The sequence below is a fragment of the Pagrus major genome, chromosome 16 (assembly GCF_040436345.1).
Source record: "Pagrus major chromosome 16, Pma_NU_1.0".
Lineage (NCBI taxonomy): Eukaryota > Metazoa > Chordata > Actinopteri > Spariformes > Sparidae > Pagrus > Pagrus major.
The window spans coordinates 26,891,099-26,905,968 of NC_133230.1; the positions used below are offsets into that span (position 1 = coordinate 26,891,099).

The 14,870-nt window shown below is 36.5% G+C and overlaps 1 protein-coding gene across 10 annotated transcripts in view; it reads left to right on the top strand.

Moving 5' to 3' along the window:
* nrxn3a (neurexin 3a) overlaps positions 1 to 14,870 on the top strand; it is a 174,879-nt gene extending 160,009 nt beyond the window's left edge. For 7 of the 10 annotated variants that reach the window (XM_073483404.1, XM_073483399.1, XM_073483400.1 and 4 more), the window contains one exon: positions 14,566 to 14,870. In XM_073483404.1, coding sequence (XP_073339505.1) covers positions 14,566 to 14,870 — 305 coding nt within the window. Of the gene's footprint in view, positions 1 to 13,929 lie in introns of all 10 variants that reach the window. The other 3 variants (XM_073483397.1, XM_073483398.1, XM_073483396.1) reach the window with 2 other exon arrangements.

Here is a 14,870-nt window from a genome sequence, read left to right on the forward strand (position 1 = left end):
TGTCTGCTGAGAGAAATAATAAGAGTTAGAACATGTCATCCCAAATGTGCAAAATTTGTATGATGGTGAACCATGTTCTCTGCACTGATGCTGCAAAATGTATCACATTGTGTTTGAGTCCACTGCTCCTGCCATCCACTGCTCAACTGATTTTCATTTTGAAACAGCACATTTTGACATTTTTTTAAAACTTGTTTTCTGCTGAAATGCAGTGTGTTGTCTAGACTACATCGACGTGTTATACTTTTTCTTATCATTTGTGTTTTTCCATATTTAGAGGCTTGCGTTGGTACATGTAATAGAGAACAGATATCATTGAATTTCTGTGTACAAGTTTTTCCTTTTTTTGGGTCATTCTTTTGCTTTTAGGTGTACTTGTTATTCTGTCTTTTTTGTATCTAAATATTAAAAATTCTAAAATGTTTAAGCATTGTGATAACTGAGAGAATCAGTTTGAAAGAATTTGGGAATTTCCATATTTTAGCAACCTTATTTTTTTGTAGGAGACAGCAAGCAGTCACGTTATCAATTCCCTACTGAATAAATCACTTTTCTAGTTTTCTAACATATTCATAACATGTTTCATGTTTAAAAGAAAACACAATGCAACTTTCCAAAATTATGCTTATTTGAATGCTTTACATGACAGCCATCTGGACAGCAAATACAAAAGCTCTAAATTACGGCTGGGCAAAATAAATCTTGTATTTTTATTGTGATATGAGACTATGTATTCTGATATGCATGGCTCCTTTATCATCAGTAATTCTTAGTTGAAAGTATTAGCATTCAAGGTCCTTTACCTCCAAACTGTACTTAGCTTAAGTACTTCAGTACATTTATTTACTGTCAGACATATGCTGATAGATGGTGATCATTCATCAGGTATGATGAAGAAAGAATTGAATTTATATTGTTAATGAATGATGGAAAACACAATACTAGATTGTAGAATCTGCTAGAAAAGACAACATGGAAAGTCACTATTTCCTACAGAAATAATAGAGAGAATTTGGCTTTGTTTTTTCTGCCAATCTACTGCTACACTCCAGTTCGGTAGGTGGTGGTAATGCACCTATAAGATGGTTTGCCAACTGCCATTAAAAATGGAAGAAGTACACTTGTGTTATATCATTAAAGTGCAGTTTACTGCATGTTATGGTGTAAGTCTGACCACCAAGTAACACTGGGAACACCGGCTACTGTGGCAAGCCTAGTGCAAGATTTATTATTAATTTATAAGGAAAAAAGATTTGCACTGATAAAAACTAACATGCATACAGATGTACCTCTGTATGTTTGTCTTTTTTGTTAAATATGAGAACAATCTAGCAGAAGTGCTCCCAGCTGTCTGGCAAGAAATAACGTACAAATTTATTTCATTTATTAGTTCAGTACAAGGTTTCAATAAGATTTGCACTAACTGTTAAAAAGTAATCATTTAAAATGTAAACAAGCTGCTGTTTGCATTATTGTATTATTATGTCACTAATGGTAATAAAACATACATTTTAAGAAATGTTACACTTTTTTGTACGAGATAACAATACCAACAGTGGCTAATCTGACTTTGAGACCCCTGTTTTAAGGAGTTCTTAAAATATTGTGTATTCCAATATAGCCTAAACATATCCTGATATCATTTTAAGGCCATATTGCCAAGCCGTAATTTAAATGGGTGCTTTTGGGTATACATGGCATAAAGATAAGTGTAAACACACAGATAATATAAAACAATAATGCATGTAATACAAATTATTATTAAAATAGTGAAGCAAACTTGAATATGATACTTTTCACCATACAGCAAGACTTTCAGCTCAAGAATATTTCCATCTGAAATGATGTTGATCCATTCTGCAAATAAGAAGCTGGTTGAACTGAGTTTAACTCTGTGATGTTTCACAATAAAAGAAGTATTTTGCTTTATGTTGAACATTAGCATCACATCGTAACATTCAGACACATGATTGGTGAGGATTTTAGTGCTGTTCTGCTGGCCACCAGTAGGTTCTCCCTATGAAGGTCATTCCCAAATTTTTTCAAAATGTATGTGTAAGGCTGTGGTGTAAATGGGTTTAAAGCTGTGCTGTATAGCCTGAGATTCATGGGGATTTGTGAAGAAAGACAAAGACAGGGCCCCAGTCATCCAGTCATGTGTTTACACAGAAATTCACAACATTCTAACCCTAACATCACTTTTTGACGTTGACAGCAGCATGCTTTGATTTGAGATTTCCTTTGTTGTATCATTTTGGAAGTCAATGCTATTTCCTGTTTTTTTTTTTTCTTTTCAAAATTTGTGTTAACCAGACCACCATTCCCGTCTATTCACCACTTATCCAAAAACTCATTCTTGTATTTTGGCCTCATCATGTGTGGCATGACGTTTTGGTGGGTGATAATTGTTTCCACATAAATTCTGGGCTACCATACGGCTTTGTACCATGCAGCTTTTAATGAAAACATCCCTTTTTCTGTTTTTAAAGCAAATAAAAATGGCAAAAAAAATCTATTCTTGCCATCAACTTTTTTGTCCTGATCAGGGAAAGTTCCATACATAGTTGAAGGCAGGTTTATTTAAAAATTGTACCTCATTCGGTCAGTCACTTTCCAACCTCCACTTCGTCTCTAATTCTACTGTGCATTTGAACATATTTTGGTATAGATGGCAAAAAACGATTTCTTTTGCCACAAACATTACTATTTTCCACTTATTTTTTTTTCAAAGTGACCTTTGATCATTTATTTGCATGCTTTTTGATTGATCCTTGACTCCATTGAGCCTTTAGGCTAACTTGGTTGCTTTGTCTGCATTCGTGTTTAAGTTGAAAATTTTTGCGGTCGCAGCAACATCAAATCTCGTCTATCTTACCCCACACTGTCTTTATTTTGTCAGTGTGGCTGTTGTCTGTGTGGTTTGCTGATAGAAGTTATCAAGTGATTCTGTTCTCTGTTGTAAATCTGTCGTCTTCTCCTTTCCTTTCAAGTAATTTCATAAGATGGCAATTCAGAAAGGTCCTTTAATAGTTCACACGATAAACTTTTAGATATCTGATGAACAAGTTAACAGGTTCTATATTTCCTCTTGGAGACCATAGATATTTTGACTCATATAACATGATACTGGAACATAAGTGATAAATGATAGTACTTTCAGTATCACACATACAAATACGTACATACATAATACACACATAAATTGTACAACTATATGTAATATGATTCACGATGCTTTCTCAAAATACTGTGCCTAATGAAGGAGGGCCATACTCACCAATTTTTTTTTATCAAAATGTACTAAACTTTTAGCTTGCTAAAATTATGCCCACACTAAACCAGACAAATCCTCAAAGCATATCCAAAATTAATTTTCAGGTTGTTTTCATAAAGATTTCTGACCACTGAAATGCTAAAAACAGGAAGAAAAGTTTTGAAATCCGATATACAAATTACAAGTACAAACTAGAATATTTGCATTTCCGAAAGAAAATGCATGTGATTGCTGCATCTGCTGCTCTTGCTTGCGATGAGTGATGCACACAATAATCAAAGTCCTGTAAGTCATAATTTTCCCACAAAATTCTGCACTCATAGAGCTTGACTAGCATAGTTAGTCAAATTTGATTTGCACTGTAGCACCACCTAGAGGTGAATGACATCAAATTTTACAGCAGTGCTGGCAATGAATGTCTGATGGACCATGAATCGTGTCTAAGAGATATGGTGGCTTTTTAATAAAGGCCAAAAGATGGCACTGTTGGCACCATGCTTCAACATGATGTTTTATTTTCTTAAAGACAAGGTTGCAGAATTGCAGACATGTTATATTGTTACTGTAGCACCCCTGGGGGGTTTGGCTGTATGTACAACATTATCAAATTTGGTTTCAATCAAATTTAGGTTTGAAGAGTTATGGTCTATTAAGTGTATCAAACCACGCCCTAAAAATGCTGATAACCAATTAAAGATAAGCAGCATGTGATGTAAAAAATGCATAAGTTTTGCTCAGGCTCATCTGAATTAGTTTGTACCAAGATGAAATATGAGCCAATAGAAGCCAATAATATTCAAAAAATCTAAAATGGCAGAAAGGTTTTGGGGCGTGGCCTATATCAGTCAACTCACCATTAATCAAGGAACCCACTGTAGAAAGCTCTATCCTACTCCAAACATTTCATGAGTTATCAGCCAAAACAAAAACATTTTAATAACTGAACACCTTGTGGCACTATTGAATACGTAGTAGTATATGTTAAACTCCACTGGGCATCTGTGTGCGTGGTGTGATGACTTCAGCACATATTGTTATATATGCCACTCCCACAGATGACCACTCAAAAAATATTATAGTAAAAAAATCATATCTCATTAACATTAACAGATACTGACAAGACAGGCCATGAGAAAAATATGCCTGACCAACAAAAATAGGAAACATCTGCAAAAATGAGGGAGCAGTAGCGGTCCAAAAAGATGTACAGAGGATGAACAAAAATAAGTCTTATAAATACCAAAGATGTAGCAGTGATTGCTTCACACATCACACAATAAGTCATCAGCTGTTAAGTTCTTTATTCTGCTCTCATTAAACAAAAAAGGTATAAAATATCTGAATAGATCACAGTGCCTAATTAACGTCCATGTGAAGAGAGCATTTTCAGAGAATAACTGCAATCTGTGACTCTTTTACAGGCACCAATAAATCTTGTCAAAATGCTGCCAGTGTGTGAGCTTACATAGAACAGCTGGATAGTTGGCCGGCATAGTGAACATAAATCAGCAAACATAACTTGAAACAAGCATACAGAGTGGAGCTGATGCTAAAAAAGAGGAAAAATGGGAATGAAATGCACAGCTGGGCGGAGAGGTGCAAAGCGAGATTCACTCAAATGAGGCAACACACAGCAGCTGTTGGTATTCTGGTGGAGATTGGGCTTTTATATAGACGACTCAAAAGCACATCTGTTTCTGGCAATCTGTTGCCAGAAGAGAAAACCAAATACTTTACAAATTACTTTATTTAAACAATAACCGAATATTGCTTAAAATATAAAAACATGTTTTAACTTTAAAACAAACAAACACCTTCACCTCAGTCATCTGCATCTGGCTGCAGATTTCTGGTGCAGTTTGTTTACATTGTGCTGCACTGTACAACTATATGATTTCCATGCCTTAATTTGTTGAGCTGTTGTTCATGTACCAGCAACCAGCAGGCACATTAGACGTTTATTGTATGCTCACTGTTGGTTTAGACACAAAAACTATTTGGTTAGGTTAAATTAACTATGTAACTTCAGTTACAATCATATGTAATCAGTTAAAATAACTTGCTGCTGACTTTCGCTTTCAAACTGGAAACAATAACGATGTGCTTGTTTGACCGAGCCATCCATCACATTCTCCTCCCTTTGTGGATTTGTCAGTCTTATACTTCTTTGCCATGTGCTATTTCATGGTGTCGGTATCATATATGATGATATATGATGATTAATAATACATTTAAAATGATTAAGAATGAAAAATTCACAAATTATTAACAAGGCACATTGTTGCAAAGTGAAAATTAATGATACACTGCGATAATAGTAATAAAAGTAATAGGTAAAAGTTAGAAGATACAAATAATCATCTTTAAGCACGTGTGTAAGTCATTTTATTTAAAATGTGGGTTGGTTTTGGTAAAAAAAAAAGGGACACTGTTGAGGGAACCTTTTGAAGAGTCAAAGGGTTTTCATTAAATCTGCTTTCACAGACCACATATGGAAATTGCATTGAATCAAGAATCCCAGCAACAGTTTTGTTGACCATTTTATAAAGCAAACCATGTGTTTCAAAATATTTTCCTGCCCTTTAGGCAACCGATGGTCTCCATTCATTTACACTTGAGAATAGACAAGTCAGATATCTGCCATCTTATGGAATTCCTCTCCGATTATATTTTACCAACATGGAAAAACCATGTAGGTTCCATTAGACAAAAATATTGAATCATCTGTCAAAAGACACTATGGGATTAAAGCTGGTATCCATAACATTCTTCAGTCAATACATGTTTAAATATCCTTTAAGTGGTGGAGTAATTGTATTTACATTAATACTATAGTTGGACTGCTGACCCTCCCCTATGATAGCTGGCTGATATACATCTGTATAGTGTTCTCCTCACTGGTATTGCTATGAAACAATGTTGGTGCCTGTTTTGTCTTATATGTAAGGGCAGAGCAATGTGAGCACAACTTACCCCTCAGTCCAAATGCATCTAAAGCAAATGCTGCTTTTACCCTGCTTAGGGAAAAAAAAATATTGTATGGCAACAATTTGGGTTTAAGGATTATTCTTGGCTTCAACAATCAAGCTGTTATGTATAAACTGCTTAACGTGTGTTCATCATGCCATTTTAACTCCCAACTAGTATCTGTCTCGTAACTTCCCCTCAGTACGCCACTAAATTAAAGTGAGTGGTGGTAACTTTTTTTTCCAATTAGTTTCTGGCTAACATCTGCAGATCACGGCAACTTAACTTCCGACTAGCTTCTGCATTGAAGTGAGTTGTTGCAGCTTAAATTGCAACTTGTTTCTGCCCAACTTCTGCTGATCAGTAAATTGAAGTGCATTATTTTAACCATTTACATTTACACCAATATCTGTCATTTCAGCAGATCAGTTTAACTTTGCAAAACATTTTTTTTACTTTTTTACTGACAAACACAACTAAATAATCAAGAATCAAGTAACTAATTTCCCATTAAGATGAATTCCTTATTTGCCTGTTGAGACCTAATAATAATGTCTGAATAATAAACAAATACATGTTACAGCAGTAAAATGTCACACTTTATATTTTAAGACAATGCATTGGCACAAACAATTAATAAAAGGGGGAAAAAAAAACTAAAATTAACAATCATTTATGTACCTGTGTAAGATAACTGTGTGACAGAGAAAGAGAGAGTGCCTGATTGTTGATTGCTGCATTAGTGAGAATGTAAATGGTTAAAATCTTACTATTAAACAGACATTTAAAATGTCTCTTTGTAATTACCACCTTTTTACAATAACGTTTCCAGACCTGTAAAATGAAATGGCGGGGTCAGATAGACTGTAGTTTACAGCACACCTCCCACCACATGCACAGTGTTATGGTTATCAGCTTTGAGCTCGTCTTTTGAGTCTTTATCTTATTGGAATCCTTAATAAATTGCATTTCATATACAGTACATGACAAAAAATTATTAATATATGTTTTGTGTTTTTTTTCTTTCCTCTTCCCCACTGCTATTAGTTAAACGTGAGCTGTGTCCCAATTGCATACTAGTGCACTTGTTTGGTTTGTTTGTTTATTTATTTTTGGAGGGGGGGGGGGCTACGCAGTGCATTCACACTGGAGAAGTGACAAAAATGTAAATATGCAAACATGAATTTATTTAATGTTGACTGTGGTGATGATGTGTCACAATACAATGATTAACAGGAACAGAGGTGAATTGGCTGTAGCTTTACAATTTACATTGCAGTTTGACTGACATCTGCACTCATGTTGCTTCTTGCCAGTAAGGACTGTTACATTAAATGAATTAACTATTCGTTCATAGTAAGGGATTGGGACACAGTGTCTGTCTCCTATTTTTCTAACATTGGTCAGTCTTACCTGCCCCCAGTTTGCTGTGTCGTTTCTTTTCTACTTTCCCTAAATGCAACTTACTTTAAGCATGCATCAACATCCTGCAGTACAACTAAAACAAAACCAAAACGTAATAAAAGTAACCCCTTCTCAGCCAGTACCGTCTCTCTCTGATGTACACCCAGACTGCACGGCCGCTTCATGTTTAAAGACTAACATTACAGATTTGTCATCGAGAAACACATGAGAGAGGAGCCCGTCTCTCAGTCGAGTGCCTCTCTCAACAGTGTCTGTTTTCTATTGTGTGCATCTGGTTGCAATGTGTGCAAAATTTTAAATGGCTTTGTTCTTTCATCTTAACATTTTTCATTTGATAGTTTTGACTGGTCATATTTTTTGTATTTATCCAATTGATCACTGGCATTTTGGTTCTGATTATGGTTTTTGGCTTATTTAGTATGTTTGGTTTGTTTTTTTGTCAATCCGATAATATTTAGATCACAGTGTGAAATATTTTTTTATATAATTTGACTTTTTTGGATTTGGAACTACCTCAGTGACTAACTTGTGCGATTGATTTCCCATAGTTTGCTTTCCTAAAGAATTTTGAATTTAAAAAAATGTTCCAAACAACAATTGCACAATCAATTTAAACTTCAGGCATTTTGTAAATGTATAACCAGGCCCACAAATTAGTAGGTGAAGCAGTTCCAGATCCACTTCTCACATATCTTCCATTTCTCAGATTTTTTTAAATCTATTTTGACAAAACAAATTAATCTTTGCTGAATAATATTTTGACTGTAAGACAAAAAACAAATGAATTGCATGGCTAAGAAGTTGCAGTTTAGGGTTTGTCAGACTTGTCAGTGTTAGAGTTCTTCTGTTCTTTTCTGTAGATGGGCATGTATATTGCTCATTGTTTGTATATCCCCATCCCTTCCTTACAGCCAAAAGCTCTAATGCCGCCCGACCGCTTCGTACTGCCTTTACATGGACATGGCAACTGACTTACACTGTCACCCTCATCACCCTCATTTCCTATGTAGTATGTTCATAGGTCCCACCCCTTCTTCACCTTCTCCCTTTTCTTTAGAGATATTAAAATATAAAGTCATCCATCCATTCTACACTAAAGAACAAATGACAATTTAAGCAAAAAACTGAGATAGATTTTAGATACTATTGAAGTCTATTGCAATGGAAAAAATGTAGATACACATTTTTTGTAAAAACAAATTATTTAACAGGAAAAAACAAAACATAAAAAACAGAATTATGGTGTTTATTTTTTATGTTATGTGGTGTGGATGTATGTGTTGTTGCCTCCCTGTACCGTCGTGTTATAAGATAGAACACAATCTACAATGGATAAAAATGATCTTTAACGGTACCAAGCGGCTATCCAACATTCTTACACAACTTTTCCTTTGTAAATTCTTTTTTCATGCCTAAATCATGCGGGCAATTTGTTGATGTAAGTTGACAATATCCAGAATGTATCTCTCTCTTTGATTTGTTTCTTTTTAAAGATGCAGTTTGTAAAAAAAAATATATAAATAATATATATATATATATATTCTTGTGTATCTCACACTAAAAACAGGTGTTACATGTAGCATTCTTACCAGTTAAACATCACTGAATTGTTAGTGATAGCAAGCTCCAATAATTTGAAAATTTTCAAAAAAGGAACTATTGTTAACAACAGAATGTGAAGAAACAACAGCATTGATATTATGTCAAAGACGTCTATGTATTGTGTTGCAGAGACATCTAGTGAAGTTAGCATGTGTAATATGACTTTGTACAACAACAGTCAATAGTCTGATGGCCCCCATAGATTCAGCAGTGGGATGCATATGACTCGCAAGTTCACTTCTTAATCTAATAAGTAAACAGTAGCAACAATAACATTAATAATGATGGTAATAATAATAATAATAATAATAATAATAATAATTGTCTGTCTCAGAGGATGTGTTCAGTCCCATTCTGGTGTCCAGCTGCTGAGCCAGGATGAGCTGAACCCACAGCTGCCCACAGTTATTCCTACTGTGATCCAAGGTCACAGTTCAGGCTGACTCCTATCAGCTAATTGGGCCACTAAGTTCCACTGCTAACTGAGCTATTTGTTAATGGTAGGTAGCTAGTCATACACAAATCCTATGGCTGCACCATATCATTCAATAAGATCAAATCCTATGATACAATTAGGGAGATTTGTTCCAGGGAAACCTCACTGGCTTACGTGAGTATTTATATAAACTAAATATAAGCTAGCTAACTATTCAGCATTTAGAAACGACATGCTACATGTACCACCCCGAAGAAGTTTTGACTTCACCTGAGATGATCCTGCAAACATCTATTTGAAGCAGCACTTATCTAAAAGCTTGCAAACTGCATCTCTGATAAAGCTGTGAACATAAATAACTGAGTGAATGTCTTATTGTTTGAAATTATAGAATAAAATGCTCTTTGTTTGATCTACAGAGTTGTGTGCTTGTGAATGTATATGTTGGTGTTTGTGATAATTTGTGAGTAATATAACAGTTTGCTTTTATTGATATTGAAGTCTATTTGCACATGCTTGATGACAGTAGATACTTTTCATGTCAATGGCACTTTGAATGTTCACTCCAAAGATACCTGCTTGAGATGACATTTCCATGATAGAGAAATCAAACTTTTTTGTACTTCTCATCAAAAATAAGTTATTAGCATCTGTCAAAGCTTGTCACCAGAAAGTCTACTCTTTTTGCTATTCCGCATTGAAGGGAATAATCCAGATGTCACAGAAGGAAAAAGAAAATTGCATTTTAAACGTTGTCATTCTACACTTCATACAGAATCTGTTAAGACTAAAGATCTTAATACACAACAACATAATTACAGTGTTAGACATGTGGTCATTTGTTTTGTGTATTTTGTTGTTACTGAATTCCTGTGTTGGGGAAGTTAACAAGTCCAGATCTGTCAACACTCATTTTAACTACACTAAAGCAGCCAACGGCTAGTGGTGCCAATGTGCAATGCGTTCTCACTCCCATTTTGTTAAACACGGCAGCTTGGTCAGTGACCTTCAAACTGTGAAGCTCTACCTACCCCTCTTGTGTCAGTTTTGCTTGTGAAGAGCTCCATGGTCAAGTTAGCACTAATACAGAATACACAACGTCGTATTTGACTTTCAAAATAAAGCTTGCTGACAAACACTTCACATGTTATGACATATTATAACTTTTGGACTGTCAGGCATTACAATTACTTGGTTAGGTTCAGAAAAATATACATTGGGTTAAAATAACTACATTCAGTCTCATAACTTAAGTTACACAAGTGATGTAACTCACGTCATGTAACATAAGTGGCATCATTTATGTACGTTAACATAACATCAAGTTACCCCCAGGTAGGGTGGTTAGATGGGAGCTTTTTGTACTATTGCACTAGAGGGGCTATATTTGATGCATTGGGAGTAAGAATGGGCTGCACTGTGACCACACTCAGCCACACACATGCTCATGTACTGTACCGTGATTAATTGGAAATAATTATTATTCAGGACATGACTGCATATATTAAAGTAATGTGTGTAAGGTGTTTGCCAATTGTTGGCTGTTAGGAACAGAAATTGTTGTATTGTGTACAGTAGTTTCACTAACTGCACCTTCAGTAATAAGTAATTACCATGGCACAATTTTAAACTGAAATATGAAACTGGAAATAGTTGACACACATGTGAAATGTGTCACTCCATTGTCATACTTATCAAGACTGCTAAATGGAACAAAATGTCATGTATGTCCATGGTGTGCAAACAAACAAATGTCAAGCAAGGCTAAGATGAAGTAATATTGAAAACCAACAGCACATGGACAGAGGTAGTTGTCCATCGTGCTATTTTCATCAAACAGTTTAGATGTGAGTTCAGGCTTTGTTTGCAGTTAGAATATAATTGCTTCTATTTTATATTGTATACCTACTTGTGTTTAAGGAAAATGAAAATGTTCTAAATTAATGTAAAGTAAGAGCATGTACATATTTAAATGGATTTGTTTGGGGACTCTGTCTTCTGTTCTTCTGGTGAGCAAGAGGCTAACTACAAACACACATTGGATGAAAGCACATGTTACACATCTTTCATTCAGGCAAGTATTTCACAAGGGTGAACATTCATGTGGCCTTGCTCTGTCATTGACATTGTATACGCTTAAAATGGAAGTTATAGTTACACATCTTTTCTTGGTTACAGAGCTGCCATAAGAAATAATCATTGTCAGTTTTCAAAGAAAAAGTAAAGTTCATCTTATCAGGGAATAGTACAGTGAATCTCAGAAAAAAACAATAGAAAGGAGGTTCCTAATGCCATCAGATGCCAGATGACGGTAATAAAAGTAACATGATCAGTATTCTCTGCAATCCAATCTAATACCCCTTTCACACTGGACCAAAAACCCATTAACACCCACTAACATCTGGCTTTTGTTTTTACTGTGAATGGGTACAATCATTCCTGGTTTAAATGACTCTGCAGTAGTCACGGGTGTTTATTAGCTCCAGCTCTGATTATCTGTGATGGAAACACCCAGGTGGAAACACAAATGTTTGCCCCTTGTCAGGTGCGATGCTGTAACACACATCAAAGTTAAGAAGGCAGGCTTGTGAATTTCCCATCCATCTCTGGTGGAGACCTGCCTGATTTTGTGCATGTGCAAAAGAGATGAGAAAGAAGTGAGATATTTCACTCCTTAGCTACGTTCCAGAAAATAACAATGAATCTAATTGAAATGTTATTAAGACTCTTTTTGGCACATTTGTGATGATGAATGTGACACATAAGAAAAAAAAAAAACATAATGGCAAAAAAAAAAAAGAAGTCGGATACCTCAAAATACATGTAATTTTGATATCGCTGCAAAAACTGTAAGGAATATGAACAAGTTGGTAGCTTTATTCACCATCTTCAGCATGCAGGAAACAAACCACTGCAATTTTGGCAACATACTTTTGCCTCATGTCCTTCCTCCTGCAAGCTTGACCCTTGTGCAACTCCCCACCTAAACCAAACAGAATATTTCCAGTAGATTAGAATGTGTCTGACATGGACAATCCCCTGCTGTGTGCTTCATGTGTGAACAGGCAACTCTGGACAATGTCTTGACCTGATTCTCATGACATGTTTCATATGTGCAAATGGCTATGGTCTGGTTGACCTTCCACTGTCTGGAATGCCTTGGTTGAGAGTTTAAAAGCCACTGGGCCTCATTCATGAGCTTTGCAGAGATGTGATCCTGACTTGTCCACACAGTATGTACAAATTAGCTACTATGCACAATTTTGTAGCAGTGGTCATGAGTTTCCAGAAATGCTTTGCACATAGCAAAAAGGACTGTTGACTTTACATAGAATTATTTTTGTGCTAAATTGTTCTCATGACACATTACCTGGAATGTGCATCCAATTTCCTAGCAGTCCTCCTTCACCAAAATGTTCTTGAGTATCAAGAAATCAATGACTTACATCCAATTCGTTGATGGAGGGTTTTATCCCAGTTCCGGTTCTATCTTCACTATTTAAGGTGGCCACAGAACTAAAGTGTGCCCAAACAAACTGGTGGTTTGTATCCCGAAATAACTGATCACACAAGATCACTTGTACCTTCAGAACAGCTCTGAATCTGAGAAACCGTTGTAAAACTATAACTACAATTTCTGTATTAGCATATAGAAGCAAGAGGTTTAAGATTCTGGGAGAGCCATTTAGCAGTGACACTGACGTCAGTCTGACATTTCTATTTTGATAGTGATCTAAATGAATGTTAATGCACATGCTGTAGAATTATCTTTTACTATTAGAAGTTTTGTTTCTTGTCCAATAAAGTGAAGGAAAAGGAATAACTATAACTACGTATACGTTTTAATTCATTTGTATTAAGCACATATAAAGTTTATTAGGTTACATTTGAAGAATTGTACTTTCCATAAGTAACATTGTGAAAGCACTACATAAATCCAACCACAGTGAGCTCACTAAATTTAAAGCACACTTTGCTTATTTTGATGGCTCATCATTGCACACCTCTTAAGCCTTTTGAACTTTCTATCACAATTTTTATCAGAAATATGCCAATTTTGCTTATATCTGGATTTAGCAGTCTTAAACTGATATGTCAAGTTTGTTTTTTGTGGATTTCAGTTTAGTAGTTGCCTGTTTATTGCCTGTTATTTCATAAAACAAAAAAAAAAACAAAAAACACATGCTGCCATCTAACATGACTACCTGTCTGTCTCCAACCCCAGGAGCTGAGTTAGTCATCCCAGTACTTGAGGATCCATTAGCGCACCCCTCTGTAGCTCCTCGTGCACCCTTCATTCCCTCTCCCTCAACCCACCACCCACTCCTCACCATTATTGAGACCACCAAAGAGTCCCTGTCCAAGGCCACTGAGGCGGGGGTACCTTGCTTGTCGGACCGAGGCAGCGATGATTGTGATGATGATGGCTTGGTGATATCGGGGTATGGCTCTGGGGAAGCGTTCAAGTCTAACCTGCCCCCTACTGATGATGAAGATTTTTACACGGCCTTCTCCTTGGTAACAGATAAGACCTTGTCCACGTCAGGCTTTGAAGGTGGCTACAAAGCTCATGCGCCCAAGACTTTTAGACCTAACAAACCTTCAATCTCCAGACGCGGTAGGGCTACCACTACCGCCATACCACTAACCGCCGACCAGAGCCGCACCACCGCCACCTTTGCCTCCACCGCAACCCTCCACAATGCTCCGGCCAAACAGCCGGCTGGCAAAATGAATAACCGCGAGCTAAAACCCCAGCCCGACCTAGTGTTGCTTCCATTGCCCACATCCTTTGAGGTAGACAGCACCAAGCTGAGGGGCCCATTAATAACCTCCCCAATGTTCCGTAATATACCCACAGCACTCCCCACAGAGCCGGGCGTCAGGCGAGTTCCAGGGCCCTCGGAAGTGGTCCGTGAATCTAGCAGCACCACCGGGATGGTCATCGGAATAGTGGCGGCCGCTGCCCTGTGCATCCTCATCCTTCTGTATGCCATGTATAAGTACAGGAACAGGGATGAAGGTTCCTACCAGGTGGACGAGAGCAGGAACTACATAACCAATTCAGCTGTGCAGAGCAATGGCGCTGTCATGAAGGACAAACAGCAGAGCATGAAAGGCAGCAACAAGAAACAGAAAAATAAGGATAAGGAGTATTATGTGTGA